This window comes from Eutrema salsugineum, unplaced genomic scaffold, assembly GCF_000478725.1.
Source record: "Eutrema salsugineum unplaced genomic scaffold, Eutsalg1_0 scaffold_8, whole genome shotgun sequence".
In the NCBI taxonomy this organism is placed as follows: domain Eukaryota; kingdom Viridiplantae; phylum Streptophyta; class Magnoliopsida; order Brassicales; family Brassicaceae; genus Eutrema; species Eutrema salsugineum.
Window position 1 is genome coordinate 8801289 of NW_006256414.1, and position 13205 is coordinate 8814493.

The window sequence follows — 13205 nt, forward strand, 5'->3', positions numbered from 1 at the left end:
AACGGAAATCCGGGTTAAGTTGCTACACATACTCCAATCATAGATTGCGAAATGCTATACGTTAGAGCATCTTGATCTATCCGTAAACCATCCTTCCAAAGCCAAAGTTCGCGGTAAGACTGATAATGTTTGTCTCTGGGATTAAGTTAGTTTGCCGGCTAACTTAAATCAAATATGTGGACGTGAATAATCACAAAGATCCCATAAAACAAAAAACGGAGCTGGTGAGTAGGCATCGTCCACTTGCCATAAGCCGCCACCAACTATTCTCCCTTATGGATGAATTCTTCGAGTAAATACACTCGCGAATCCAAATATCAGGAAGAAGACACAATTTTAACTAACCTTAGAATCTTCCACGAAAAAAAATGTTTTTCATTACTCAACCAGTACAAGACAAAATTCGTCTTCAGACCTACGATCAGTTCAGTCCGTGATCAAACTTGATCAAAAACTCGATATAAGATCAAACTCGATCTGCCATCAAGGGACTAATAAAGAATTTCACAGAAGACCTGGTACAGGGTAATCAAAGATTAACTTTAACCCCAGGTTACGTCTGCCCGCAAAATCCCATGACATTCCCAACCGCGGTCATGACAACTCCCCCATAGTCATCCATATTTCACAGTCTGGGTCATTCGAGATGTTCAGAAAGATAGTTCGCAAAGCCTAGCAAATATGCTACCCAATGTATATCTAGAACTTAAACATTTGTGAAATGACAATTCTCAACAAGTCGTACTCATATCTCCCATAGGAGAAACACCCAAAGAATCGTTCCGAACTACGTTCGATGGTCCTAAGAACGAAGCAAGTACCGATTTAAAAGTTAACACTTTTAATAATAGTACGCATGATTAACGCCCCATGTGATTTACATCTCAGCGCTAACCAAATTAGCAACAAAGACAATGGAACTACGATTAAGGCTTGATCCCTGAGTACTTAGGCAACTCAAACAATGAGCCCAGCCACCGAAATCAAACATTCAACTCGACCCCCTTTGACCGAGCCAGCTGTCATCGAAACGCTCTTATGTTGGTAAAGAAATCTCTTCTTCTCCGTTTTACATATATGCACTACAAATTTACAATACGTAAAACCAAGTTTTACCTCGTAGCTTATGGCCTCATAACGGCCCAAACTCTGACAGAGTTTAATCTCACGACCTTGAAACGGTCTAAACTTTCATTTTACGGCCTCAAACAACCTGAAACTCTGATCAAGTTTCACCTAGCGACCTCCAAACGGTCAAAACTCTCACGGAGTCTCACGTAGCTCGCAGCTCGCTATACACGACTTTATTGAAGAAAGTCCACATAGCTCACTATTTGCAGTTCGTTACACATAAACCGATCTCCTAAAACGATCAAGTAGTTCGCAGTTCATAGTTCACTGTACACGACTTTACCAAACAAGTCTAAACAACTCACACTGCAGCTAACAAAGTCTAAACAGCTCAACACTGAGTCCAGCCACTATCCTTACATACTCAAACAAGTTGTAAGAATGTATGTAACCAAATTTTTGTGAATAAAAACCCTTGTTCCAAAACTTTTATTTTGGATCTCTTAAAACGATCTCACAGCTCGAGGCTCTAAGCCCGCTAAGTAACGATTGCGCCGAACAATCTCAACTTAGTTCGCTGCTCGCTTTAGGTAACTTATAATCGACCTCTTAAAATGGTCTCATAACTTATAGTTCGTAGCTCACTGATTAATGAAGATGTTAAACAAAGCTTCAACAAACCCGCTATTCGCAGTAAGTTATCATTAAATGATCTATTCAAACGATCACCAAGCTCGTAGCTCGCTGAGTAACTTAGCGCTTACAAAATAAATTTACTATCACAGTTCGTTACTTGCTACCCCACACCATTACGCGATCTCTCCAAAACGATCATATGGTTATCAGTTCAGCACATTTTTAACAAGGAATAGTCATAACCCCTTGTTCAAAATTCTAAGTATTAACCCATAATCAATTATCAGATGCTCCACAGTTCAAACAGACTAAAAGAGTAAACAAGCTCGAACAATAGTCGCAAAAAAATCAAGAAAGCAAGGAAGCAAATAAAAACTTAGGTCCCCTCTGGGCCAAAAGATTTAAAATAGCATACAGTTAAAACCCTTCCGGGTACCAAAGTGCAACCAAAAGAAAAAAAACAATGATGAAAAGTAAAGAGTTCAACAGCCAAAAAAGAAGAGAATCATATTTCTTCAAAAGCATTTCTCGCCCTTCAACCTCGATATCTCACTTAAAGGGCTGGGGGGCAATTGTTGGTATTGGATTTAGCACTAAATCCTTCCCACAAAAGTATAACTAAAAGCATATGTTGAAACTAACATAAAAGACTCATTAGTCCTAATAAAATGCGTACTGCGAGCTACGAGCTCTTGGTGTACTGCGAGCTACGAGCTCTTGGTGTACGATGGACTGCGAGCTCGAGCTACGACCTGGAGCTACAAGCTGTTAGTCTAGCACCCCGAGATTCACGGAGTTCGATAGAGAAGATTTGAACAAGTCAATCGTTATCCTTGAAGATCCCAAGATATTCGGAGCACGTTAGCCCGAAATACGCGGAGTAGTTAAGCATGCTAACCCGGAGATCGCGGAGCAGTAAAGTCTATCTGTCCGGAGATCGCGGAGCGCTCCAGTACGACTCATGCTATAAAGAGACTGGAGTTTTAGGTTTAACAGAATTCATTATTCACTATTTTACTCATTTGAGACTTTGTACGCTCTTGAAGCTCTCTCTAAACACCTTGTAAATACATATATTCATCAATATAAATCCAATTCGTCGAATCTTGTCTTATTTAAATCGTTGTGCTTATTTCGAGATTCTTGCCCATACAAATCACTCCAAATTATTGAGTGTGGATTTTAGGATTCACAGATACCTTATTTTTTTGAATTGAGATTCACAGATACCTTAGAGCACCTCCAACGGTGTATCAAGAGAGGTTCATGGGTGGGGTTCACAGATACCTTATTTTTTTTTTCATGCGTGTCTCTCTCTTCCCCGAGACAAATTTTCTTCTTCATTTTCTTTCTTCCCAAAATTTTTCCCCGATACTTCTTCTCTGCATGCGATTTTTCCATCGGCGATTTCTGAGACATCGAATACCAAATTCAGACCGCCATCTTCATCTGCTTCGTTAAGGTTAGTGCTTATCATATCGAAAGTGATTTCTGATGTTAATTTCTGCGATTGGGTTTGCGAAATTAGGGTTTTTTTTTATTTGGGGAAAAATTTTGAGGTTCGATTTTTGATTTAAATTAGGGTTACAGTGTGAATCCGACTAACAATACTCTTGTTTGGGGTACTCTATCGTAAATCACGTCATCTGATTTAGGGATTTAAGAAAATTTTTATCAAGTTTTCTGGGTTTGATATAGTGTTCGATTCATCTGTTTTCTGGGTTGGATCGATTCATCTGGGTTGGATCGATTCATCTGTTGTTTGTTCTGTGAATGACTTATGATTTCCTTTGTTTTATTCTGCGATTGTTTGGTGTTAGTTTGTTTGATGTGCGATGGTTAGATGTGAGAATGTTTTTGATGTGCGACTGTATTGATTGTTTGATGTGTCATTTATGAGTTTGTGAGATTATGAATTCGTTTGTTTGTTCATCACCACACATGAACACCTCTTGTTCGATTGTTAGATATGAGTATCTTTGTTTGTGAGATGGTTTGATTCTCCTGATCCTCTAATGCGTTTGAATTTGTTTGTTTGAGAGTTGTGTCTTGTGCAGATAATGCCATCTATCTATAGTGATACGTCATCTGAAGGACCAGAGGAGGACTTGCAATGGGCATATGATGACGCGACTTATGGAATTCAGGAAAAGTGCTGGTGTGGTCGGGTCTTGAAGGTGGAAACGTGTACTGCTGAAGGTAGTCATGGGCGAAAGTACTTAACTTGCCCTGACCGACTAAAAGAGGTAATGTTTTACTTGACTTGAATCAATACTGTCATTGCTGAATGTGTGTATGTATTATATATTGGTTCATAACATAACTATTGTATTGTAGGGGAGTGGAGTGCATTTGTTCCAATGGTGGGATGATGGTGTTATCGAGCAACTTGGGATTCTCGAGAGGCAGGTGAAATATCAAAAGGAACAGATGCTTACGCTAGAGACTGATATCAAGGGAGAGGTTCGAGGTCTTCGAGGAGAGGTAACGAGGCTGAAGGAGGAGGTACGAGTTCTTCGAGGACAGTTAACGAGGCTCAACCAGACGTCATTTCATAAATGAATAAAGGTTAGTCCGTTTTCTAACCTTTAGTTAGGTTATGTAGTTAAGTGATGTGTGTATTTAGTTAGTTTTTTTGAGCTGGTTAAGGTCTTTGTTAAAGTGATTTGATTGTTAGGTGGAGAGTTAAGGTCTTTGTTACCAATTCTTGGTAGGTTTAGGGAGATAAAGCACATTCATTGATTGCTTTACAAAAACAGTTCAACTTTTAAATCTTTTAAATCCAGCTTTGTAAGACTTTCTATTTTAAACGCTATCTATTTTAAAAGATTTCTAAAACGTTAACCTAAACCCAAAACCATAAGCCCCTTCTTTGTAAACAACAAAATGGATTCTCCTATTCCATTTTCTAACTCTCACGGCTTCGTCAATCTTCTAACTAGCCAACAACAAGAAAACCCAAACCCATTTACTTACCCGCACGTAATAGACCTTGGATCATCAGAAACCTTCCCTCGGTTTAGTAGTCAAGGGTCTGATGATCCAACCACACCTGGTGAATCGAGTAAGCAGCCAAGGCGACAGTGGACACCTAAGGAGGATGTTAATCAGTTCGTGGTTAAATACTTCCAAGGACCCGGTGGTGAGTAATGAGCAGAAGTTTGGACCATTTTGGAAGAGTATCGAAACATATTTCAACGGCACCCTCAAGCTTAGTGGAGAGAATGCTAGATCCCCGAGTCAGTGCAAGCAAAGATGGGGTCGTCTGAACGATCAAGTTTGCAAGTATGTGGGCTGTTTCGAGGCTGCAAAGACACAGCAAACTAGCGGCCAAAACGAGAACGACCTGATGAACGCAGCTGGAGAGATTTTCTACAACGACTATGGCGTTAAATTCACTCTTGACCACGCATGGAGAGAGCTCAGACACGACCAGAAGTGGTGTGCGACCACAGCTAACAAAGAAGGAGACAAGGGCAAACGCAGAAAGCTAGAGGCCTCTACATGTCAGTCATCCAGCTTTAATGATGACGGCGCCAACGACGATGTGTCCCAGCCACGTCAGATCGGTGTTAAGGCTGCGAAGAAAGCAGCTGCGTCCAAGAAGAAAGGAGTCCACAATACGACAGAGCAGGCGGCTGAGTGTGTGCAGAGTGTGTGGGAAATAAAACAAAAAGATTTGGAGATGAGAGACAAGCTAATGAACAAGAAACTGCTCGACAAGTTACTAGCTAGAAGCGAATCACTCTCTGACGTAGAAGTGGCCCTGAAAAACCAACTGATTAATGAATTGTTACAATAATGGTTTAGGTTAATATGACTTGTTACAGTTCTCTTTACAGTTTTTACGCTTATATTTTCTTTAAGAAGAAAGGAGGATGCTGAGTAGTTCTCTTTGTTATTATGACTTGATGGCTAATCCTTCTCTTTTCTCGTTTTATGCAGATGGCTTGGATGAGAATATGTGGTCGTTTGAGCTATGAAGCTGCATTATTATGGAAGTCACGGGTTATCTTTCTCTTGTTTTCTTTGATTTGTCATGTACTTTTATCTGTCCACTTTTATTTGTGTCGGTCTGAACTTTTATTTTGTATTCAAGTGTCACGGTTATTGTTGTAGTGGTTGTGGTGGTGTACTTGTGTTTTCTTGTAAACCACAAAAATTATCTTCCTCTTTATAAGATATGTCCTCTTTATAAGACATGTACTCTTTATAAGGAACTTCAACTACCTCTCTTTTTTTTAAGTCCGAAGACTATCGCTTCTTATCTAACCTCTCTTTACTCTATTGAGATACTTCTTTTCTCTCTGCTTCTTTCACGTGTTTCCACAACTCGTTTCCTACTCTTCTCTCATTCAAGCAATGGCATCATCATCAAACACCAATTTCAGTGATGACGATCTTGATGACCGGTTTGATGACGCATTTGACGACATAATGGATCAAGCAATGGATGATCTGTATGACACCATTTTGGAGAAGCAACCACCAAGAAGAGCAAAGAAGAAAAGAGCGTATATAGAAAGAGAGCGCGAAATAGGTCACATGAATCTATGGAATGACTATTTCAGTGAAGATTGTACGTATCCACCGCATATATTCCGTCGCCGCTTCAGAATGAAAAAGCCGTTGTTCATGTATATTGTTGACCGTCTTTCCCAAGTTCCATTCTTTAGAAAAAAAAGAGATGCTGCGGGAAGGTTCGGTCTCTCAGCATTACAGAAGTGCACATCCGCCATTCGTATAATGGCATACGGTTCAGCTTCTGATGCGGTTGACGAGTACCTCCGACTCGGTGAAAGTACTGCACTCTTTTGCTTGGAGAATTTTGTGGAAGCAATAATCAATATATTTGGAGAAGAGTACCTCAGACGACCAACCCCAGAAGATCTTCAACGACTTCTTATTGACGGAGAGCGGCGTGGTTTTCCCGGGATGATTAAAAGCATCGATTGCATGCACTGGGAATGGAAAAATTGCCCAACAGCTTGGAAAGGGCAATATACACGAGGTTCTGGAAAACCTACAATTGTCTTAGAGGCTGTCGCATCACAAGATCTTTGGTTTTGGCATGCCTTTTTTGGACCACCAGGTACTTTAAACGATATCAACGTTCTTGATCGTTCACCTGTTTTCGATGATATTTTACAAGGTCGAGCTCCAAAAGTGAATTTCTGGGTAAACGGGCATCAATACCATTTGGCGTACTACCTAACAGACGGAATATATCCCAAATGGGCAACATTTATCCAATCTATACCGTTACCACAAGGTGAAAAAGCAACAATGTTTGCCACAAAACAAGAATCCGCCAGAAAGACGTTGAGCGTGCTTTTGGAGTCCTGCAAGCTCGTTTTGCCATAATCAAAAATCCAGCTCTCTTTTGGGATAAGGTAAAAATTGGAAAAATAATGAGAGCTTGTATCATCATACACAACATGATAGTAGAAGATGAAAGAGCTGGATACACCCAATACGATTTGGATTCTTTCGAACAAGGAGAAAGAACCAAAACTTCACAGGTCGATATGACGTATCAAACGACTATGCCTACTAATGTCACCAATTTGATGGAGAACCGGAAGAAAGTTAAAGATAAAAAAATACATGATCAGCTGCAAAATGATTTGGTAGAGCATATTTGGGAGAAATTTGGCTGATATGTTTATAATATGCTTTCAATGTATGTTAAGCTTTTTTTTAATTATGTAATGCTAATGTTTAAGTTTAATTTTAAATTAATAATTATTTTCGAAATTTTATTAAAAAAAATAATATTATTTTATTCACATGAACCCCAAATGGGAATCACTATTGGAGATGAAAAATTGATAAGGTTCTAATTTTATCATTAATCAAAATTATATTAATAAAAAATTGGTGATGAACGCCAAGTGAATATCACCATTGAGGTTGCTCTGGTGCTAATAATTCTATTCCTACTTCATTTGTCAATTTAACCAAGCTTTCCCTTTTTAGCCTCAACTATAATAACTTCACATCCAGGCTTCCCTCTAACATGAGTAGATTCCACAAGTTGGAGTATTTTGATGTTGGTGCAAACTCATTTCGTGGACCTTTTCCTAAATCTTTGTTTACCATTCCTTCGTTAAAAGAAGTTTATCTAGAAGGAAACCAATTCACGGGACCTATAGATTTTGCGAATACATCTTCATCATCAAAGCTTCAAAATCTATTCCCTTACTCGTAACAGTTTCTATGGCCCGATCCCGGAATCAATATCTAAATTACACAACCTCCTACAGTTACGTCTTAGCAACAACAATCTCACCGGACCAATCCCTAAATCTATATCAAAGTTAGTCAACCTCCGTTATCTTGATATCTCCAACAACAAGTTGGAAGGTGAAGTACCAAGTTGCTTATGGAGATTGACGACAGTGATGCTCTCTCACAATTCTTTCATCAGTTTCGAAAGTTCTTCTCAAGAAACACTGATCCAAGCATTGGATCTGAACTCAAATTCATTTCGAGGACCATTTCCCCATTGGATCTGCAAGCTTAAATGTTTAAACTTTTTGGATTTGTCCAACAATCACTTCACCGGCTCAATTCCTCAATGCTTGAGGAATTCCATTGATTCTTTTACAGACCTGATTCTGCGTAACAATAGCTTCAGTGGAAAATATTCCGGATATATTTGTCAATGCTACAATGTTACGATCATTGGACGTTAGCCGCAACCAGCTTGAAAGAAATCTTCCAAAGTCCTTGATCAACTGCAAAGCTCTACAACTTATGAACGTGGAAAGTAACAAAATCAAGGACAAGTTTCCATCATGGTTGGGATCTCTACCATCATTACATGTTCTCATCGTCAGATCAAACGAGTTCTATGGGCTGTTGTATGATCGCGACGTCTCCGTTGGGTTTCAGAGTTTAAGAGTCATCGATATTTCACAAAATGACTTCACTGGAACTCTCCCAACTCACTATTTCTCCAACTGGCGTGAAATGAGAACATTGACCGAAGAAAATGACCGGTACATGCAAGATTTCGTGAATTATTCGACTATTTATCACTCGATGGAAATAGTGAATAAAGGAGTAGAAATGAGGTTTGATCGGATCCGTAAAGACTTCAGAGCCATTGATTTTTCCGGAAACAAAAATATATGGCAAAATCCCTGAATCCATTGGCTCTTTGAAGGAACTGCTTCTACTCAACTTGTCTGGTAACGCATTCACAAGCGAGATCCCACGATTCTTGGCAAATTTGACAAATCTGGAGACACTAGACCTATCGTGTAATAAGTTTACAGGTCAAATCCCTCAAGATCTTGGTAAACTCTCCTTTCTGTCATACATGAACTTCTCCCATAACCTTCTCCAAGGTCCAGTACCACGAGGCACACAGTTTCAAAGGCAAAAATGTTCTTCATTCTTGGACAACTCTAGACTCTATGGTCTCGAAGAAATCTGTGGAGAATCCCATGTGTTGAATCCTACATCACAGCAACCCGAGGGATTGTCAGAGTGGGAGGAACAAATGTTCAACTGGGTAGCAGCTGCAATAGCTTATGTCCCTGGTGTATTCTGCGGATTGGTGATCGGACACATCTTCATGTCGCACAATCATGAGTGGTTCAACGAAAAGTTTGGCCGAAGAAAACTCAGAGTCACCACAACTGGTCGTTAAGCTCAACTCTGTTGCGGTCTCTGTAGTAGGCATATTTGTGAAGCATATGTTTGTCCAACGTTGTGTTCGTGTTTGTTTTTCAGAAGACTCGTTTGTGTTTGTTTGTAGTTCTATTTAATGGGTTTTTGTAATAAACGCTTTCGTCGTATTTAATATCTTGGCTTGAATATGTATAAACGGTACTTACTTAAATCTGGCCATCTACAAGAAGCTACAACGGTGTGAAACTGTTGTAATATATGTATATATATATATATCTGTATATACAAACAGATAATCAATATTACATGTGACAGTCATGTTTCTGTAAAAATTTCAATTCCTCTGAGATCTAAGCCTAAAAAGCTTGAGGCGTTGGATGTCCAGAGAAGCAAATAGACTCTATTTTGCACTTCATCGAACAAGAATCTGAGTCTTGGCAGCGATTCGGGAGCATTTTTTGCGGCCACTTTTGCTGAGACCACAGACGCAGATATCCAGAAGCTCGTAATCTTCTTCCCAGAATAACAGTGACGCCATCTCAGGGTTTGCCAAGAGGAGTTTAGAAGTCAAGAATCCGGCGACTGTCCACGTCTGGTAAAGCCGGGACTGCTTCCCAATGAATTTCCCAGAACGTGTGTCGTAATACTCCGGCCAGCGATCTGCCATGAGTCTCTTCTCAGCCAATGCAAGAGCTTTCTCAGCTAGCTCTGGTCTACCCATCTTCATACATGCTAATGTGAACTGTTATTCAAACACACATAAAAGCCTGTTAGAAACCAGTTGATTTATATAGTCTCCATAACATTATCTGGCTAGTTTGAACCATTTACGCATGTTTGAGATTGTAAATACATTTTGAGTATAAATGTACCTGCCAAAGAAGCGTAGGCCAGGATCCACTGTTGTGATACGACCAAGGTCTGCAACGTTCATCAAAAATGTTTTCAAGGTTAGTTTACTCCAAAAGTAAAATACTCACGAAGGAGAACGTAAATAGTAAGCGAAACTCACGTGTTCTTTGGGTCGCTTCCAGTGATTATACGCCAATCATCGTACTCTAATGCAGGGTAGCAAATCTTAAGAGGCATATTCCCAATAATGTCGTCCCATTTAGCTTCGATTAAGTTCAATATAGCTTCATTCTGCTTTGGTGTACTCAAGGAGGAAACAACAGACCAAAAGTTCCCGAGCGTGAAGAATCTGAAATCCATGTGCGCAGGTTGTAGGTTCCCGAGAAGATACCCACCTTGCTCAGGAATCCAATCCATGAGCCATGGGGGAATTTGCTCAGGATAAATGTTGAACTTGTTAGTGGCATCCGTGGAATACTCTTCTGTCTTGTAACGGTATATCTCATTGATCTTTTTTATATCCACCCAGTAGTACTCTCTGATGTGAAAGGACAAAGCACTTAATCTATTGTTAATGGCTCTTACAAGATTCTTGGAGCTGTCATTAACAGAGAGCATCTCACGAGAGCATCTGAGTGCTGAGTAGAATAACGACTGCAATGCATCAGAGACGAAATCACGGTTAGGTCTCACAAACGTATTGAATCAAGCTGTAAAGAGAAAATCAGACAAAGAATAGGTGTTGAATGTACTTGGATTTCGAGGGGATGGCCATGGATACCCATTCGACGATCAATCATACAGGATCCGTCAGTGACCAGAAGTGTTGGAAACATGTCAAATCCATCTGCTAAACACAAGTTCATGATAAGCTTTATGCCTGTCTGAACATCTATTCTCTCTTGTAATGAGAAATCTCCGGTTATCTTTCCATATGCCCGTAAAAGAATAATCCACCACAAACCTATAGAGGATGAAAGAAACAATCAGCAACAAACTCCCATGGAGAATACAATTCACATAGCTCTCCCACCGAGACTCACAAAGATTAGCCAATCGCAGATATTGACAATTTACAGCCAAAGAGAATCTACTAACCAGAATCCACAGGAGCAACACGACCTATAGCTGATTCGCCAAAATCTGGATCGAGAACCTCTTCTGCTGTGTTCTCATCAAGTGCTACGGTCCTGACTTTGAAACTTGCAGGCATCAAGCCCTGTCCAGGACTGTAACAATCTACCGTTTTCTCCCAGCTCTTAAAGACAAAACAAAGGTTTATCAATAACAAACCAAACCATACATCATCAATAATGAACACCCAATACAACTTGTAACATATAAACTAATTCATTACAATATACTCGAATTCCACTACTCATTTCCTTATACAACCACAACTAGTATACATTGTAAATGTTCAGATTATGTCACTTTTAGCACATCAATGAGTCGATTATGATGACATTTATACCAAATTAGACATCAACCCATGAAACAGAATCACTATACATTCCTTAAATGTTCAGACTTTTTGAGAACATCAATGAGTGACATTCACATTCAAAAATCTCCAATTTAAGATGACATTGATACATACCTGCAACTGTAATGTGTGAAGAAGAAAGTTCCTGACGATATCTCCTTCTCCTTTAAGCAAGAAAGCCAAAGCAGAAGGCACAAAGTCTCTTATAAACACTTGATCATAATTCAAAGGCAACTTATCTCCGGGATCATTCGCCGCCACCGTCCCTACCGGCGAGCCACAATACCTAACAACGGCGTCTTCTAAAATCCTCCACGCTTCCTTCTCAGCCTCACTCTCTTCTCTAACTTCACCACTACGAATCTCGTTGACCTCTACTCTAGAAACTGGTTCGCCTACGGTTTCTTCGTCTTTGTGTATCCTCTCGATGACCAATGGATTCGAATTTAAACTACTCTGAACGTGAATTCTCTCGAAACTCTTGTCACCGGTAATGGTTTCAACCGATGTGGAGAATCCTCTTACCGAGACGCTATTACTTCTCGTTTTCTCGGAAACCCAATTTGGTAAAATCTTCGATTGGCGAAAACACGGAGAAATAAATCTCCGAATGTTGTTGAATATGGTGCGATGGTTCGATGTAGTGCTTGAATAGGGACGAATCAACGCGTTTCGGGATAATACGGGAGGAAGATCCATGGAGAAACTGGAAGACAAGAGATTTCTGTGAAATCGAGAAGGAGGCTTCGTGGAGAACCTGCGGAGTAGATAGCTTGCGCTCATGGTTAGAGCCGGAAAACTGGAATCCGATGAAGAATAAGCAGAGATCAAAGAATGAATCGAGGGAATCTGGGTCTGAGATTCGATCGATTTAGGCTTTAGCGTCGGAGAAGAAGCTATAGAAAGAAGAAGATAATTAGGAAATGAGAATATTCAATTGAAAAAAAAAGACAACATATCCTTCAACCTTGAGCAGGAGGGAAAACCTCTCCTATGAGTTTACCATTATACCCATCCCAATACAGCATAATCTCTATAAATTAATACTCCACTTTATAAATTAATAATTATTATTATCAAATAATAAATTTTGCTAATCTCAAGTCTGGTCAATATAAAAATTTATCAAATTCGATAAAACAATAAGATAATATTTTTTTTGAAACTCTTACATAAATATATAGTCCCAACAAAAACATATTTATAGTAATATACTATACTAAAATATGACTAATATATTTATTTTTATTTAAAATTGAAATTTCATTGGTATTCTTCTTTTTTACTTATTACATATCTATCTCTTATTGTTATTTTTTTATATATATTCAAATTTATAAAGATTTTTTGATGTGATAATTAATTTTCTTATATGTAAATGTTTACAAATGTATTAATATTGTCTTTAATTTCATCTTTTTGATAATAGTCATAGTTTCTTGTAAATTTTGAACTTCTAAACATATATATTTTTAATAGACAAATTGATATACTATTAAAAAATATTTTGTTATGATAA

The 13205-nt window shown here is 39.0% G+C and overlaps 3 protein-coding genes across 3 annotated transcripts; 2 read left to right on the forward strand and 1 right to left on the reverse strand.

Moving 5' to 3' along the window:
- Positions 1-6069: 6069 nt before the first annotated feature.
- Positions 6070-7071, forward strand: LOC112088521. Its single transcript, XM_024158868.1, has one exon. The coding sequence runs from the start codon at positions 6070-6072 to the stop codon at positions 7069-7071; it is 1002 nt and encodes a 333-aa protein (XP_024014636.1).
- Positions 7072-8382: 1311 nt separating this feature from the next.
- Positions 8383-9367, forward strand: LOC18010348 (receptor like protein 30). Its single transcript, XM_024158873.1, has 2 exons — positions 8383-8763; positions 8879-9367. The coding sequence occupies exons 1-2, from the start codon at positions 8383-8385 to the stop codon at positions 9365-9367; spliced, it is 870 nt and encodes a 289-aa protein (XP_024014641.1).
- Positions 9368-9572: 205 nt separating this feature from the next.
- On the reverse strand, positions 9573-12604 carry LOC18010347 (alkaline/neutral invertase A, mitochondrial). Its single transcript, XM_006392355.2, has 6 exons — positions 11801-12604; positions 11299-11458; positions 10953-11164; positions 10361-10854; positions 10221-10269; positions 9573-10090 (listed from the first exon to the last, which is right to left on the reverse strand). Exons 1-6 carry the CDS (start codon positions 12467-12469, stop codon positions 9761-9763), a joined length of 1914 nt encoding a protein of 637 aa, XP_006392417.1. The 5' UTR covers positions 12470-12604; the 3' UTR covers positions 9573-9760.
- Between the last annotated feature and the right edge of the window lie 601 nt (positions 12605-13205).